General features: G+C 39.6%; 2 protein-coding genes across 2 annotated transcripts in view; one reads left to right on the plus strand and one right to left on the minus strand.

The window, feature by feature from the left end:
• LOC139442329 (echinoderm microtubule-associated protein-like 6) overlaps positions 1 to 9,149 on the minus strand; it is a 43,338-nt gene extending 34,189 nt beyond the window's left edge. Inside the window, exons 1-10 of the mRNA XM_071223125.1 lie at positions 8,897 to 9,149; positions 8,046 to 8,205; positions 6,701 to 6,799; positions 5,478 to 5,732; positions 5,143 to 5,278; positions 4,718 to 4,919; positions 2,031 to 2,168; positions 1,407 to 1,663; positions 688 to 900; positions 128 to 295 (exon numbers count right to left, since the gene is read on the minus strand). Coding sequence (XP_071079226.1) covers positions 128 to 295; positions 688 to 900; positions 1,407 to 1,663; positions 2,031 to 2,168; positions 4,718 to 4,919; positions 5,143 to 5,278; positions 5,478 to 5,732; positions 6,701 to 6,799; positions 8,046 to 8,205; positions 8,897 to 9,093 — 1,825 coding nt within the window. The 5' untranslated portion in view covers positions 9,094 to 9,149. The remainder of the gene's footprint in view (positions 1 to 127; positions 296 to 687; positions 901 to 1,406; positions 1,664 to 2,030; positions 2,169 to 4,717; positions 4,920 to 5,142; positions 5,279 to 5,477; positions 5,733 to 6,700; positions 6,800 to 8,045; positions 8,206 to 8,896) is intronic.
• A 1,274-nt stretch (positions 9,150 to 10,423) lies between these two features.
• LOC139443137 (protein PAXX-like) lies at positions 10,424 to 14,638 on the plus strand. Its single transcript, XM_071224085.1, has 2 exons — positions 10,424 to 10,731; positions 13,301 to 14,638. The coding sequence occupies exons 1-2, from the start codon at positions 10,499 to 10,501 to the stop codon at positions 13,677 to 13,679; spliced, it is 612 nt and encodes a 203-aa protein (XP_071080186.1). The 5' UTR covers positions 10,424 to 10,498; the 3' UTR covers positions 13,680 to 14,638.
• The last annotated feature ends 2,082 nt before the right edge of the window (positions 14,639 to 16,720 follow it).

The raw sequence follows: 16,720 nt of genomic DNA on the forward strand, positions 1-16,720 counted from the left end.
TATATATATACAATAGTACAAAATGAAACTAATATTCAAGTGGCAAATGATTCATATGAGGTTTGTATTTTATTGGATATTCTACTTGTCAGAGTGACTGTTTATTAGGTGTATAACCAAATGTTACCATTGAGCTGTTCTGGCAAGTCATCATCAGTAGCGCCCTCCGGTAGATACCGCCACTGGAACACAGCATGGTCAGCTCCACCTGTTGATATCACGTGATGACGATCCGCAGAGAACCGAACATTAGTCACATGTGCAGAGTGTCCAACATACCTCCGGAATTTGGCACCTGAAAATCAAACAAGCCGTTTTGTAACAGTACTAATTAATACACATGCAAATTCAAATTAACATCCTCCGATATTAAAAGGCAACTTATTTTTTAGGAATGACTTCCTCATGATCACTTTATTTTCTTCTGTTTTTACTCTATTGACACCTTGACCCCATTGTATGTCAAATGTTCATTGGCCTTGTAATAAAGCTGTATAATTGCTGACTATGGTGTAAAACAACATTCACTCTTCCCTTTTGTCACCTGCATCAAGGCATAAACAGGGGGGAGGAGAGATGTGTGTGTGTGTGTGTGTGTGTGTGCGTGCGTGCGTGTTACTGAAAACAACTGAGTATTCCTTACTGTAACTGTGGCATGATAGAAACAGGTCACATGCAAACACTCACCTTTCTTCAAACACGGGAATCTGAACAGCTTTACAAGCCCAAAGTCATCCCCAGTGACAGCAACCTCTCCACCAAAGTTGGAGTCTAGCGCATTGACATCATTGGTGTCAGTGTACTTCTCCCAGATGCCATTGACCTCGGAGCCGAGAACGCCAGTGAACGTCCCCCAGTGGATGCTGCCCACCTCTTCCTTGTTAGTTGCCTGCTTCCCCACTGTAACACAGGGGTCAGATAGATATGTCTGATGACAGCAATGAAGTTGACAAAAATAACATAGGATCTGAATAAACTCCATTTATGACTAACTGCAACAAATTTCTGTCCTGACAATACAGTGAAATTCCAATAATCTGGATCCTTCAATATGGATTAACAAATTTTGATGATAAACAAGTCATTCAAAAAGACTACTATCCCTTGGGACGCAATATATATTGTCTGCTGCGTCCATTTCATACATTTGCGCATTCTGGAAGCTCATTTCTGCATCGTGTAAAACCCTGGCCACTTGTTCGAAGTCACAGTCTAGCAGAATTCTTCTGATCTAGAAAGATCAACATATTCTAGTCCACATGGTAAAACTAAAATCTACTGGAAATAATAACCAAACACAAAGGCATACAACAAATACATAACCCATATACATTTGTGGAATTACTGCTCAAAAGAAGTTAAGAATAAGTGGGTTTTTTTCATATGATTAGAGAGTTAAAGCCTACCTGGCATCTTGAAGAAGAGCCTCTCAGCTGCACCACTGTTTGTCTGCAGGTACTTGCTGTCCTCAGACCAGTCCAGGTGGGTGATGAAGCTGGAGTTCCCGGAGCAGGTGCCCACCCGCTTGTAACGCTGCTCCACTGAGTAGATGTCCACAAAGTTGTCATTGGAGCCCACTGCCAGAAACTTGCCACATGGCGAGTACTTCATCTCATGGATAACTTCCTTTCTGTCTTTGATATGTGCTATTTCACTCAGGTCTCTGGAAATTTACAATAATCATATATCTAGTGTGACTGAAAGCAAGTGTCTATTACTTTGAAATATTCAGTATTTGAGTATACTGTATTTAGTTCACCAGTTTTCACATTAATGTCAGATTCTGTGCAGTGTTCATGTTACTTTCAGATAAACTGTTTCCGATTATTAATTTTATGAAGTTATTTGAATAAGCTGACAGAGCTTCAGGGAAGTACCCTCAGGTAAAACATACAAGTACATCATCATAAAACTTGCGATATACATATTTGTTTTTACATAGGTAACATGGGTTGCAGTATTTCTAGACAAAACATCTTGAGAATTACACACTGTGAAAATCAGTGTAGAGATAACAAGGAAAGGATTACCTTGATCTTAGCACCATGAAAGAACCATCTGTAAATCCTGCTGCAATGTGCTGCCCTTCATTGTCGAAGCTGCAGGAGCGGATTTTCTGGTCTAATGTTGCTTTGGACAACAACTCAAAGTTGTTCATATTCCACAAACTGTACAAACAAAATACAAGAATTTTGAAATATTCTGCCTGGGTTCTACCACAAAAACGTTTACACTCATTATGTAATTCTAAGGGTTCTGACTTCACATATGAGGGCCCAGCCATACTACACGATGACATGTTTCTTTGATATGATGTGGCAAAACTTATCAATAATATACTTTCTGGGTTTTTTTCATTTAATTTATGCGGGAATTTTGAAGGAAAAAAACGCAAACAAATTGCTTTTGGCCAATTATATGATCATAATGATATAATAGCAGAACTTATTTCTTCCAGGGATTTATGTAGATCTGCTCAGAGGCTGATATTTGGCCCCAAGTCTAAAATGTCACTGAAATTTTCACAAATTGGAATTGAAAACTTCCCAATTCGTATTCCGGTATTTATATGCTTATCCTATCTCAAACTATGCATTTCTTCCTTCTACTTTTGATCCTGGTGTGGAAACAACTAGAACAAAGTTTCCAGCTTCCAAAAACATTTCACCTGAAGACATCCCAGCATCACCATGGTATGCTATGACATCAAACGATCTGATCACCTGACATAACCAGTCACATCATTCTTTCTTAGAGCGGACAGGCTGGTGCTACTGTGATGCAGGGATGGTCGGGTGGGCAGTATTTAAGGATATAAGGCTTAAATAAATAAAAGAATAGGATCTCCGGCAATGGCTTTTGAAAATATACTGCAGGCAGGCGATGTTTTTTGTTGTTCAACTAGTATGTATCCAAATAAACAGTTGTGTGCAATCAACCTGGGAAAGAGCCACCCTACATACATGTATTCGGCGATGAGTAAAATACTTGAATACAGTATCTGACTGACGCTGGACTACAAGTGTGTACACGCATACAAAGGGCTTTGATTTTATTTCACAACACGAAGATGTTCTCCTCAGCACACAACACTGGAAGAAACATGTCAAATAATCTGTACTGAAGTATACAAGTTAGTCCTGTTATTACACTATCTGGATATAAAAGTGTTCATTGTGTATCTGGACTTACGTTTGTAATCCATTATATTGCGTTTATTCAAGATTTCATTCAATTGTTAATAAATTAATTTCAGCGAAATTGTGTATGAACTGATGGGCAAATCACATCATGTCACTATGAAGTCGCCTTGAAACAAACATTTGTCATTGGAGATACAAAGTCTTCGGTCTTCCTATCACTGTATTGAAATTTCTTTTCAGTTATGATATTGGCCATGATATGAAGTATTTTTTAAACTAAATCATCCATACACATGATAGATAGGGGAGAAAATGTGTGAACAGCTGATTGCTATTTCTGGCTTATTTACGTTACAAATACACATGCAATTTTAATCTCTGCATATAAAAAATTGTCCAGCATAGAGTACAGAAATACCATCAAATTTATGATTTATCATGTCTAGTGATGTTTTATCGGAAATTTCATGTTTTCATTCACCAAATTTCCAAATGGCAAAACAAGCACACAAACTCCTTGCAGTCATGACCTTAACACGAGATGCTTTGTAAAGGGAAGTAACTGCATGCCATATTGCATTGAACTGTTTTTGAGTATTGTAGCATTTCACTGCTGGGGGCATGTGTTCAAGGCGCGGAATATTTAAAGATGTTTATTGTTGAAACTAACAAATAAAACGAAAGATACGACAGACTTTATGATGATGCAGGTAGTGCCTGAGAACCAAGACTATTATTTTTTTTATCTTAGATATACAACTAAGCTTAGATAACTTAAAAAAAAGAATATATACTCTAAAAACTCAAGACATGTCTCTACACTGTGATGATGTTTGTTTGTTTGTTTGTTGTTTAACACCAAACTGAGCAATATTCCAGCTATATGACAGCCATCTGTAAATAATCGAGTCTGGACCAGACAATCCAGTGATTGATATCATGAGGATAGATCCAGGCAATTGGGATTGATGACTTGCATCAACCAAGCCAGCGAGCTGACCACACGATCCCGTTAGTCGCCTCTTACGACAAGCATAGTCGCCTTTTATGGCAAGCATGGGTTGCTGAAGATCTAGTCTACCCCATATCTTCACGGGTACACTGTGGGGATGAGAAAGAGAATGATGTGGCAGGTTATGTCAGGTGATCAGGTCTTTTTGCGCATAGGATTACAAGTGCGTGACCCATTTGATAAGGTGGTGATCATGGGGATGCTGGGATGTGGTCGGGCGAAATGTTTTTTTGAAGGTGGAAACTTTGTTCTCGAGTGTTTCCTCACCAGGATCGAAAGGGAAAGGAAGATTTGCTAAGTGTGAGATAGGACAAGTTTAAAAGTTACAATTTTGAATACACTAAAGAATTTCTTCCAATTTGCCTGCCAGGGGCATAATCTATCATCTTATCTAAATCCCTGTTTTCCTTATCATGATTATTACAAACATGTTACAAATTCTTTAAAAACTCATCACCATGGCAAATCTGGAACCCTTCAAATTGACCACATTGCACACAGCTCCAATTTGACATGCCATACAGGGGAGAAAAACTGTCATACTGTTTGGAGTGACACTTACCGTAGAGTCTGGTCATCACTCCCTGTGGCAAAGATGGGTTTCCTGGGATGAACGGTCAAGGCCCATAACTCTCCCTCTGCATGTCCCTGCACAAGGCACTGTGGCTTGTCTCTATCCTTCACCTGCATCTCGAATACCTCACTGTCCTGGGTCCCCACCAGTGCCCTGTCTCCACGCCAACAGATGCTCCTGATGCAGATACCTACAGAATCACACAATATTATGAAAAAGGGCAAGTAACTTGCTCACTTATTATCATTATTTTTTTAATCATTTATCATATGTACAAACAAGTGAGCATGGTCAGTTTCTCTTGACAGTTACTGCAAGTGCAGAAGAATTAAATCAGTTAGGCCATAGCAGTCACCATACCAGTAGATATTACAAAGTTGCAAATAGATTTAACACAGAACACACAACAATACCTTTGTAGCCTTCAGGTGCATTCACAAGGTTGACCGAGGTGATTGGCTTGAAGTCTGGGTCCCAGAATTTGGCCACACCATCTTTTCCTCCCGATGAGTATCCCTCTTCTGACATGTCCAGAGTGTAAACAGGGCCCTGGACATAGGTCAAGGACTTTCAGAATATGTAATACTGAACACAAATTACTCCCAAATTCCTCATCAATTATTGATAATGGGAAATAATACTCATATTTATTAATTAGGGTTCAAGGTTTTATTACGAAATAAAAAACATTTTCACTTTTTGAAGACATTTAGAAATAATATATATATAATTTTAATGGAAAACATACATTATGTACACCAGCAATAACTCGATCCAGAGTATTGCCTCTGAAGACATAGATGTCTCCACTTAATGTTCCAGCGTAAGTCTGACTGTCGGGTCCGAAGGCAAGGCACATCATGGTTTGAATCTCCCCGACTTTACCAAATACGCCCTTCTTAGCAGTGAGAGCATTGCCACACAGAGACCAGAACTTGATGTGCTTCACACCGCATGAGACAATGGTGTTGTCTTGGAATGGGTGAAACTGGACATCAAACACCTGCACAGAGTGTGAGTAGGGTTGAACAACATTTGAGTTAGTATGGTTATAGATGATCATGATCATAGGTTCCAATTCATGTTAACATAGTTATAACTAATGTGATGGCTTTCCAGTAGTGACTTGTATTCTACTGATAACAGGATCAGTAAAGAGAAAGAGCACTTATTTTCTACATTGAATGCAATGTTACAATAAAATCTTAAAATGCCTGTGAAATAAGTGCTGTAAAACTCCAAATTTAGAACAAAATAACAAGATCTTCCCAGTTTGCCTGCTAATGGCATCTAGTTCAGAATCCTACATAAATCCCTGCGAATGCTGACTCAACAATATTCCAGCTACTGGCATATAAACCATGGTGGTGGCCTGCAAATACTCAAGTCTGGACCAGACACTGTCAGGGTCCAATGACACAGAGTCTGACCACTTGATAAATTTAGTAGCCTCGTACGACCAGCATAGCTGGCTGGGAACCTATTCCAACCCAGAATCCTAATGGGGTGTGTGAAGAAACACAAAAGTGAAGCAGGTTTTAGTTTCTTGCCATTTCGGTGAAACCCCAAGCATGGGTTGATGCTGACAAACCTAGAAACTTTATCAGAGAGAATCTTTGATCTAAAAACACAATCATAGGTTTTTTGTATGCCTCAGTGACACACAGTGACGTGTCATGTTACAAGACCGGACCACCTGTGCCCCCTGACTACTCAGATAGTTGACTTGTCATCATGGTCATGGTCAGGAGCAACCATACATAAAACTTCAGGATGCAATGAAACTTTTGTCATGAAATTTGCTACTGTATTTCAAATTGACCCTGCATTGAAATGACAGATGTAGATTCTTTTGCCTTAGCCACATTGCAAATGCATCGATGAAAAACCTGATCATCTTGAGCTCATATATATATATCTTTCATCATGTTCAAAGTCTTGTCAAATATAAGTGTATGTAGAGTCTTTTACTTTGTCGGAGTGACCTCTGACAGTAGATATGATTTTCCCTTTCCTCCAATCCCAGACATTGATGGTGGCATGCTGGTCCATCCCCACCGACACCAGCCTCTAAAATATAGAAACATGACAATTAGCATACACAGTGCAGTATAAAAGTGTCAAGAAAACCTGTATCTAGGAGACACCAAGAATAAACTTCACATATACCAATGTGGGCAATCCAATCTGGGTGACCAGTGAATTCATTAATCATCTGGTAACTTCCATCAAACAATGATAATTTTGATACAGCAAAACTAAAAAAATCAAGTTTCCACCCTTGCTGAACTAGACTGGAATTCCTCGGCTCAATCCTAGCACCACCAGTGGCTATTACCAGTTATGTCCCTTGTAAGCCTCTCCCATTGACCAATCAGATTCCACCTCTCATACCACTTGCATTTGCTTTAAACAAAATGGTGGTGCCCAGTCAGGACGATCTGATCTATAATCAAGATCTATATTGTGATAAAACGTGTCTAACATCGAGAAATGCATCAAATCATTTGAGCACCTTGATTAAAAACAGGAAAAGATTTGGAAACTATCTGCTGACAACTAGCTGGCGATGCACATGTTTTGCAAATCCTGCTATTGACCAATTTCTGCATGACAGTTTACGAACCAGATTTCAATTTTGTTTAGCGATTTTGATTGGACTATGCATAGACTCATTAGTCCAGCCAAAATATAACTCCACAATACCAGCCTAGTTCGACAAGGATGGAAACTGGACTTTTATAGAAAGTTAACTCTCTTGCCTCAGAAAGATGGGCCTCAAACATGTCAAAAGAAACTTATTAACCCGTTGGAATGTATTATACAAAGGATGCAATTAAAACACATGACAGTAAAACCTCATCAATGCTCTCCTGTTAATTTAAGATAATACCCTGAACTCCCCACTATTGTAAGTCAAGGTATAACCCTGCATTTATCATGCTTATAATTTCATATACTTGAGCCTGGTAAGTTGACATATCATTGATCGTTCCAAGTTATTCATGTTATTAAGTAATGAGGAGTAACCATGGTAACAAAACTTTGATCTGATATAAGTTACCCTGCTAACATGATACATTGCCACAACAGACCTAACACAATAACCCTTCTGAAACAATGTGACACTGGAGTGGAGTGGAAAATATTTAGTTATCAATTATCATTGGTTATACTAGCATTCCACATAAACTAAACTGAAGTCACTTGAAATTGAAAACAATTAGGTTTGTCATTTTAACAAATATATCCCTAATAGGAAGCTGAAAGCTAATGGTACATGTATATGGAAAGATTGACACAACTAAAGGCTCACACTTCCATCCTTGTCAAACCCCATTGCAGACACCCCATGTTGATGTCCTTCCTTGAGTATTGACACTGTATCAGTTGAAGCTGTGTCCCACACACAGATGTAGGGACTCTTGCCTATCTGACCCGTCGCAACCAGTGTGCGATCAGGGTGGAGTGCCAAGCTGGAAAATAAACTCAACATGTAAGTGATGTTCTGACAAAACTTAAGACCAATAATTGCTGTTTACTTTAACAATGAGGACAGAACGAGTAGCGCAAAACATTGGAAATCAAACACAAAACGTCATGAATCCTGACTGGGAATCAAACACAAGTCATATCTAAACGTCAAGTATAACATAATGTTGATAACCAGCTGACAACATACTAGTGAATTGTTTCAACAACAAAAGTAAAGTTGGCAGATCCAGGGATCATACGTGTCATGACATATTGACAAGTACTGCAATGCATAGGTAAATCCACACATCTACATCATGTACATGTCATAACATGTAAACATGAACAGCTAAATGTATAAACTTACTTTTCAAAGTGTATTTCAATTATTTTGGCTAAATGTTTAAGCAAAATGACCAACATAAACTTTGAAATAACAAACTATCACAGGCCTAGCATGAAAACATTTTGCAAAATAGTTAATAAGTTTTCATGTGTTATTGCCGGTAGTCCCAGGCTTAGTGTAGATGTCAACACATTATTATGCTTCAGGCTAGCCTATCACTAGGGAATTATTGATCAGTGCAGTCAAGAATAACATGAAATCAGTTTGCACATAAACCACAAACCCACAGTCAATACTCCTTCAAATAAAGTCCGTGATTCTTGCCAAGAGTGTGTATCTGTGCATACCTGACAATATCGTCATCGTGTCCCAAGAAAAACCTCTGCTTGTGTTCTCTCACGTTGTACACGATGCCAACGCCGGCAACGAAGTAAACAATGTCCTTGTTTCCCGTGTAAAAAAGGTTATTGCGACATTGGTGGCCTCTGTAGCCATACACCCACTGAAGTCTCAGTTGAGACGTCGGGGCTGTCTTGTCAGCCATGATTCCTGGTGAAAATTATTGACAGATCGTACGCTTTCAGACGTGTTTCAACGAGCCATTTCTACCGCCACAAAAATATTTCTACTGTACGCATGCGTGGTGTTATTTTTAGCAGACGGTTACTTCCGGGAACCTGTTTTGTTATAAACTATTTACCTAACACTCACATTTCTGTCATACCTTGCTAAGCAGAAGTCTAGTGATTATGTGTCAAATAAACAGTTTTCCGAAAGTGTTGGTTGGGAGAGCAGACAGACATACGGGTTTTTTCGCTGAAGTGCACCGAAATAATAGAAATACAATATCATGTGTAAATATATACGACCACAAACCAAAGTGGCACCATTATAAATATAAAAGTGTACATTTGTGTTCCCGCTCAGCGGTGCCCATTTCCAGTATCTAGGTTGAGTCGCTTAAATGTGTGAAAACAACAACCCTGCCAACCCACGGGTGAACGACATCATAAAAAGCATGTGTTAGGAGTGTGAAAACGTTAAATTGTTTTACAAACCCAAAGGCAAAATGGCCACATTCTAATATGGAAGTAAATATTTTGTATGTTTTATATCTTAAGGCAAATAAATAGAAACTAATACAATGTATACTTTATATCTATACAATAAACAAATAAGATAAAACATTATAATCCCAAGGTAAATTCAGTTCATACTGCACAGTTGATTAGCACTAAAATACGGAAAAAGAAAAATGATACCTGAAAATATGTACCTGAGAAGATAAGACACTTATTAATACAACCACAAATAAGAACATGTAGACAATTGGACATTATGAAAGTGACGACATGGAATGGTATGTAAAAGTATATGCAAGAATATACGTTCATAGAAGAGAAGACCCGTGAAGATAGGTCACCCATGCTTACCGTAAACGGTGACTATGCTTGTCGTAAGAGGCGACTAACGGGATCGGGTGGTCAGGCTCGCTGACTTGGTTGATGCATGTCATTGTATCCCAGCTGCGTGGATCGATGCTCATGATGTCAATTACTGGATTGTCTGGTCCAGACTCCATTATTTACATACCGCCGTCATATAGCTGGAATATTTCTGAGTGCGACGTTAACAACAAACCAAACCAAATCATAGAAAAGAAAAACTCTAAATCATAAACTATCTGTTCAGTCTGTCATTACTAACCAGTGTTGTGAACGTTGACCAACTTAAAATATCTTGCAGTCGGCTCGAAAGAAACCATATCATTAAAGAAAGAAAAAATAAATTCTCATCCGAGAGCCACTTGAGAGCATTAACGAGTAATACTTGTCGGAAGGAAAGTATAACAATCCGAAAGTAGGAAATGCAAACACTCTTTTCAGCAAGGCACACTGTTTGGGTTTTCTACTCCCTTTTTTTATACCCGAAGGTGACGTTGAATAGAGATGTCAGATTTTGCAGTCCTGATTACAGAAGCGAAAGTTGAAGAATTGCACAGAGTATATAGAAATGCAAAGAATGCGTTTCTTTGCTATACGAGACTTGCTGACCCAAGTTGGGTTGTGTCGGTAACCGATGGTGTAGATGTATGGAGACTGGAGCTCGACTATGACGAGTTAGATTCACACAGAGATCTAAGCGGTGTCAATACTATGAGTGCCTTCCTGACAAAATTTAGGTAATGAATATAACGATGTCATGTCCATAAATTCTATTCTATTCCAGATTTTCGTATGATATTCTTGGTCGATTTACCACGGTTGCGGTTACGGTTACGATGGGCGCTAGTAAAGCGTCATTGGCTGTTAAAAAAAGTACAGGATACTCGGAAATAGCATAAAAGTTCCAAAATTGTAAGAGATATTAGGTTCTAGTGAAAGTTTATGATAATAATGAACGAATTGGAAACACATTACAACTGGTAGGGGGGCACGGTTTGCCCAGTCGCATAAGACGCCGCAATTCGAAGTCCAGAGTTGCGTCCCTTGGGCATGCCAGAAACCTATGATTGTGGGTTTGAATCCCGATTTGCCCAGGTTATGGTTCTAGGTTTGTCAGCACCATACCCATGCTCGTGGGTTTCAAAAAAGGGGTAAACATCTAAGACCTGCATCTCTTCAGGCTTTCCTCCCACATTAACCTGATACGCTGTGATATAACTGGAATACTGTTAAAAGCGGCCTTAAATACAACTCCCTCACTCACTACTACTGGTAGTGAAATATGACAGTAGATGTTATGAGCACCAATGATTTGAAGGTAGAATGGGAAATTCAAAGTTGACATTTTGTGAGTAATACCTCCACAATATGTCAAATATTCATTCACTTGATGAGGCATACTGTGTTATGACTCTCACAACGGTGATTTGAGTGAGTCTGTCCCACTCCTTTTGCAGCACTTGGCCAAGTTAAGACTGTGTGGCCGGTGTTAAATCCCTATCATGTCCCATTCATGCTCAATGGGGGGAAGGTCTGGGTTTCATGCTGGTCATGGCATTCTATGGATGTTGTGCTGTTGAAGGTGAGCATTGACATTTCTTGCATGGTGAGCACTGAAAGACCAAACGTTGTCCCACAAGCCTTGCAAACGGGACAACAAAGGGTGTTAGTATGTTGTCCCTATAGTACTGTTCAGGGACCCTTCCTTGTACAATATGGAGTTGGGTTCGTTAAGTTATAGTGATGCCACACCATACCATAACCGATCCACCACCAAATCTGTCATGAGTTCTCAGGTTTACATTGGTTTGACGTTCATTTTCAACGTCACCAGACACTATCACACCTAGCAAGGAAGTGCAAAGTGAATCAGGACTCATAACATGGCAAGTGACCAGCGACGGGAACCCTGTTTGACCATTGATGTCTGTTGGCAATATTACAATTTTTAAGATTTGCACAGCAAGCAGCTTATCTCCATGCTTGTAGACAATTTCTAATCATCTGACCAGTAACTTGTACTCAGTGGCCTGATGAGTTTACAGCAATTTGAATCCCCATTTGAACTCAATTTTGTACAGCCCAATTTCGGATCAATCAATCCTGTACTCTTGTCGTTGACCTCGGACAACTGGAATGGGGTCGATCGTCAATATTTTGGGTTTGTTAGTACCTGTTCCATAGTCTGCTAGTCACAGACTTGGATACATTGAACATATTGGACGCTGAACACTGCCAGTTTCCAGCATCCCAAAAGCCCATGGATGCTTCAGGGATTGCTAACGCTGAATTGCTAGTTCACAAACAATGAATGAATTCAAGTAAATCACAACTGTAAAAGCAGAACCCATAAGATTGACAGAAATAATGGTCCACTGAGATCAACCTTCCTTGAAAGTGTCAAAATCAGGAATGACACCCTACGCATGTGTGATGCTACTGCATGAGGCAGGTGCAAACTATAGGATTTGTTTTGATGCCTCCATGGTCTAGTGGTAGAGTGTCTGCCCGGAGAGCGTAAGGTTCAGGGTTTGATCCCCAGCCGCGTCATACCAAAAGACGTGAAAAGATGGTACTTGCTGTTACCCTGCCTTGCGTTTGGCATTAAGGGGCTAAAAAAAGGACTGGTCAGCCTGGAGTCAGTTTACTGTGAGTGAGGTGTGCACGTTAAAATGTGACATGGTATCTCAGTGGGCTAGCTCTATAAATCGGCATCAGTCCGGACTAGTCATGCAGACACACAAACACGCAGACACACAAACACAAACACACACACACATTTGCATGCACATCGCTATATAAGTGCAATTCTTGGACGCGACATTAAACCCCACTTCACCTCACCTCGAAAGATTTTGCCTCCTAGGATTAACCTTATTTTTTAGCAGTGATGTATTATATTGAAACCTTGATCCAAATGAAAGTTACCCTGCCTGGCACTCGACATTAAGGGGCTAAAAAAAAAAGGACTGGAGTCAGTGTACTGTGTCTGAGTGGGGTGCGGCATGGTATCTCAGTGGGCTAGCTCTATAAAATGGCACTAGTCAGGACATATAAAACCGTGCACACACACACACACACAATTTAACCTCACCTCACCATTTGTGAAATATCATGAATCATTTACATGAACATTTAAGAATTCCGTTACATAAAAACAAAGTGTTTTATATATCATAATCTTATCCAGAGATTTAAGGAAACGTTCCTGCATTTGACAATATTTCTACTGAGACATCTAGTTTTACTGAGACATTGATTTTAGTTGCAAAGTCAGTTTGTTTAATTTATGATATATATTTTCAGAGATGGGTTTGCATCAGGGAATCTGTCCGTTTCAAGAAGTGGCACAAAAGTGACATTGACAGTGGGAACTGGAGCTTCAGCCTTCACCTTTGATCTCTATGAAACTAAGGCAGCAGATAAAAGGACTGAACTTCAGACAGTTCTATTCCGTTTGGCTGACCAAGTAACTGACCTTGATTCGCAACTAAATGCTGCAAATGTGCAAATTACAAATCTCAAAGCACAGAAGAAAGCAGGTGGAGATAGGAGTGCTCTGTTCGATCTTGGACCCAAGAAAGGAGCAAATCCAGCAAAGGCAAAGCCAAAGAAAACAGGCATGAGTGTGCTAAACCCAACCAGTCGGAAACGAAAAGCTGCAAAAGGAGTTGAATTTGATTAGGATCTTGAAGAAGTTTCTATCTGTATTTTTTAAGTCATTGTTATGCTCTGAATGTCTTAATCGGTTTAGGAATGTATTTTAGGGCTGGGACAGGTAACTTGCGTCAGATGTGTACTGAGTAGGACCTGGGTACCCACAAGACTACCTCGAACCATGGTTAGTCATATGATATATTGTTTTGTGACAAAAAATCACCATGGTTACTGTACAAGTCACAAATGTTAGCATTTCTTTCTGACTATACACACATTCTTTCTGACTTTTATATGTTTGAGTTAAGATAAAGTTTAAGTAAACTTTGCATTTTAAATGTGTATCTTAATACTTTTTGCCGAGGCTCCAGTAAAACAATTTGAATAACATATATGGTCCCAACTTGAGACCTGAGCACAGATGTAAGTTTCACATCAATTTGGGAATTCACTGTTAGTGAATGCAGTAGGGACAGCTTCAAATCCCATCACAGGACGCTGAAATCCAAGGGCAGCTACATGAATGTTTAGGAACACAGGACAATTTTAAAACATATGCAATATAACAGGGAAAATAATCCTGTTTCAAATTTGTTTTGTTTCTGCAGTTTGAAACTAGCAAGCAACTCTCCTGGACAGGTTTAGTGGCAGGTCAACACCACCTGGTCTTGTGATTGTGTCAGACTAAGTTTCTAGTTTCCATTAGATAGCATTGCATAAAGTTTGACCAGACATTGGGTCTATATACAACTGGGTTGTAAATGGTACCTGTTGAAGGAAGATATGTCTTGTATGAGATTTGCTTCTGGTAGTTCTGAATTCTAGGAATATTTTTAATGTTTTAGAATATCCTACAGCAGTAGCATTTGCAATTATTTTAGTAATCATAACATACATAGTAATCATAACTGAGAATCAGAGTGATTGAAATGTTGACATTCTTTTTATTTGAATGTACCAGTAATAAAACATTTGTTCCTGGTTCTATTACATTGTATTGTGTTTCATGAAGTATGGTTCCCACCAATATCCTTCAAGTAACAGTAGAAGTTAAACTTACCAAGTACATACCATCTCCTTGGCATATCTAAGTATGTTTGAAGAGGCAGAGACACTAGAGAATGAAATAAATGAATTGAACCACATAAAGTCAAATGGATTCGGCACCAGTTCGTACTGTTTGCTCTTACTACGTACACAAAGACATGTACTTACTAATGAAATAAACTTGCCGTGAGCATTTTCAGAAGTATCCTTATGACCGAGCTGACACAGTTATCAAACATTGTACATTATGACAACATTACAAGCATTCTGGAGAATTGCAAGAATCTGTACTGTATTGTGCATGTGATAAGGTTCTGGTCAAACAGCCTTGTCTAATCACCATCATCTTCCCTTAAACAAGAGAGTTCACTGACTTTAAAAATCCAGTTTCCACCCTTGCCGAACTAGGCTGGTATTACGGAGTTACATTTTGTCTGGACTAACGAGTCTATGGATAGTCCATTCAAAATCGCGCACCGAAATCAAAATCCGATTCGTAAACTGTCGTGCAGATTTCGATCGATTGCAGGATTTGCAAAGCATGTGCACCGCCAACTCGTTGTCAGCGGATATTTTCCAAATCCTTTCATGTTTTTAATCAAGGTGCTCACGTGATTTGATGCACTTCGCGATGTAAGACCCGTTTTATCACAATATAGATCTTGATTATCGATCAGATCGTCCTGATTGGGCGCCACCATTTTGTGTGAAGCAAACGCAAGTGATACGAGAGGTGGAATCTGATTGGTCCACAGGAGAAGTTTAGAAGGGACATAATTGGAAATAGCCACTGGTGGCGCAACGATCGAGCCCAGTAATTCCAGCCAAGTTCGGCAAGGGTGGAAACTGGACTTTCTCTTGCCTCGGGAAGATGAATCACCATCAACATACTAACTAGTAGGATTGAGGAGGGAACAGAAATTGCCTCATTCAATTTAAGTGCACTGCAAAAGCTGTAGTCATTAAAACGGTGTTTGCATTCTTTTATATTTGGGTGACTTTGTGTGAATGCGTGAATAATGTTTCAATTTATGGCAGTAGCATCATGCAATATTTGAGCTATTCACGACAGGGTCACTTTGTAGACAACTTTTTCCATACACTTTACCTCTTTAGGGAAATGCCAGAAACAACTCTGAGATCCCTCCACGGATATAGTGGCAAAAAAGCTCTCACAGAAAACAGTAGAACAACGTGTGATCTGGGCGGTGAGCGTCGTTGCTCACGTTACAACCACTTGTTTCTGACTCTGCTCTAAGATTATCACTCAGCTGCATGAGGTTGAGTTTATAACGAAACCATCACTAAATGTACTGGGTTGGTCCATAAGTTCTGAGCCTCACATAGAGTGAATTGCGTCATTGTGAAATCCTTTGTTGTGGACACTAATTGCTATCATTGAAACATATCCACAACAACCTGAGTCAATTGAACCAATCGTTTTACTGTGATGCCGGGGTTTGTGACCTTTGGAAAAAGGACAAACTTGAAAAACGTGTGCAGTGATTAAGTACTTGCAGCAAACTGACCACGTCAAAAGTCATCCATTGCGGTACGAGTATTTCACCCCTTCCTATGCAACCGTAGAAAGATGGCTATGACAGTTTAGGCGTGGCAAGGAGAGTCCAGAACACTCAAAACAGTGACATCACCACCAGCTTAGAAGGCAAAGAGTGTCCCATCAGTTGGGAAGGTTGTGGCCTACTTGTCCTGGTATGCCGAGGGTGTCAGTGATCTATCTTCCAAAAGGAAAGAAAAATATACGGATCATATAATGCACTTTTGAGACAATTACAGGATGAAATTAAGACAACGAGACGTGATAAGCTGAGAAAAGGTGTGCTCTTCCGTCAGGACATTGTGCCTTTGCATATATCAGTCGTCCTCGCTACATATCACGAGTGTGGCTTTGAACTCCATGAGCACCCACAATTCTCTTGATCTGGCTCCGTCAGACGTCCATCTGTTCCCGCAGACGAAGAAAGCTCTAATTGGAACCCATTTGGACTCGGGACAATGAGG

Source organism: Haliotis cracherodii, unplaced genomic scaffold (genome assembly GCF_022045235.1).
Source record: "Haliotis cracherodii isolate W230 unplaced genomic scaffold, xgHalCrac1.p SCAF_5, whole genome shotgun sequence".
In the NCBI taxonomy this organism is placed as follows: Eukaryota; Metazoa; Mollusca; class Gastropoda; order Lepetellida; family Haliotidae; genus Haliotis; species Haliotis cracherodii.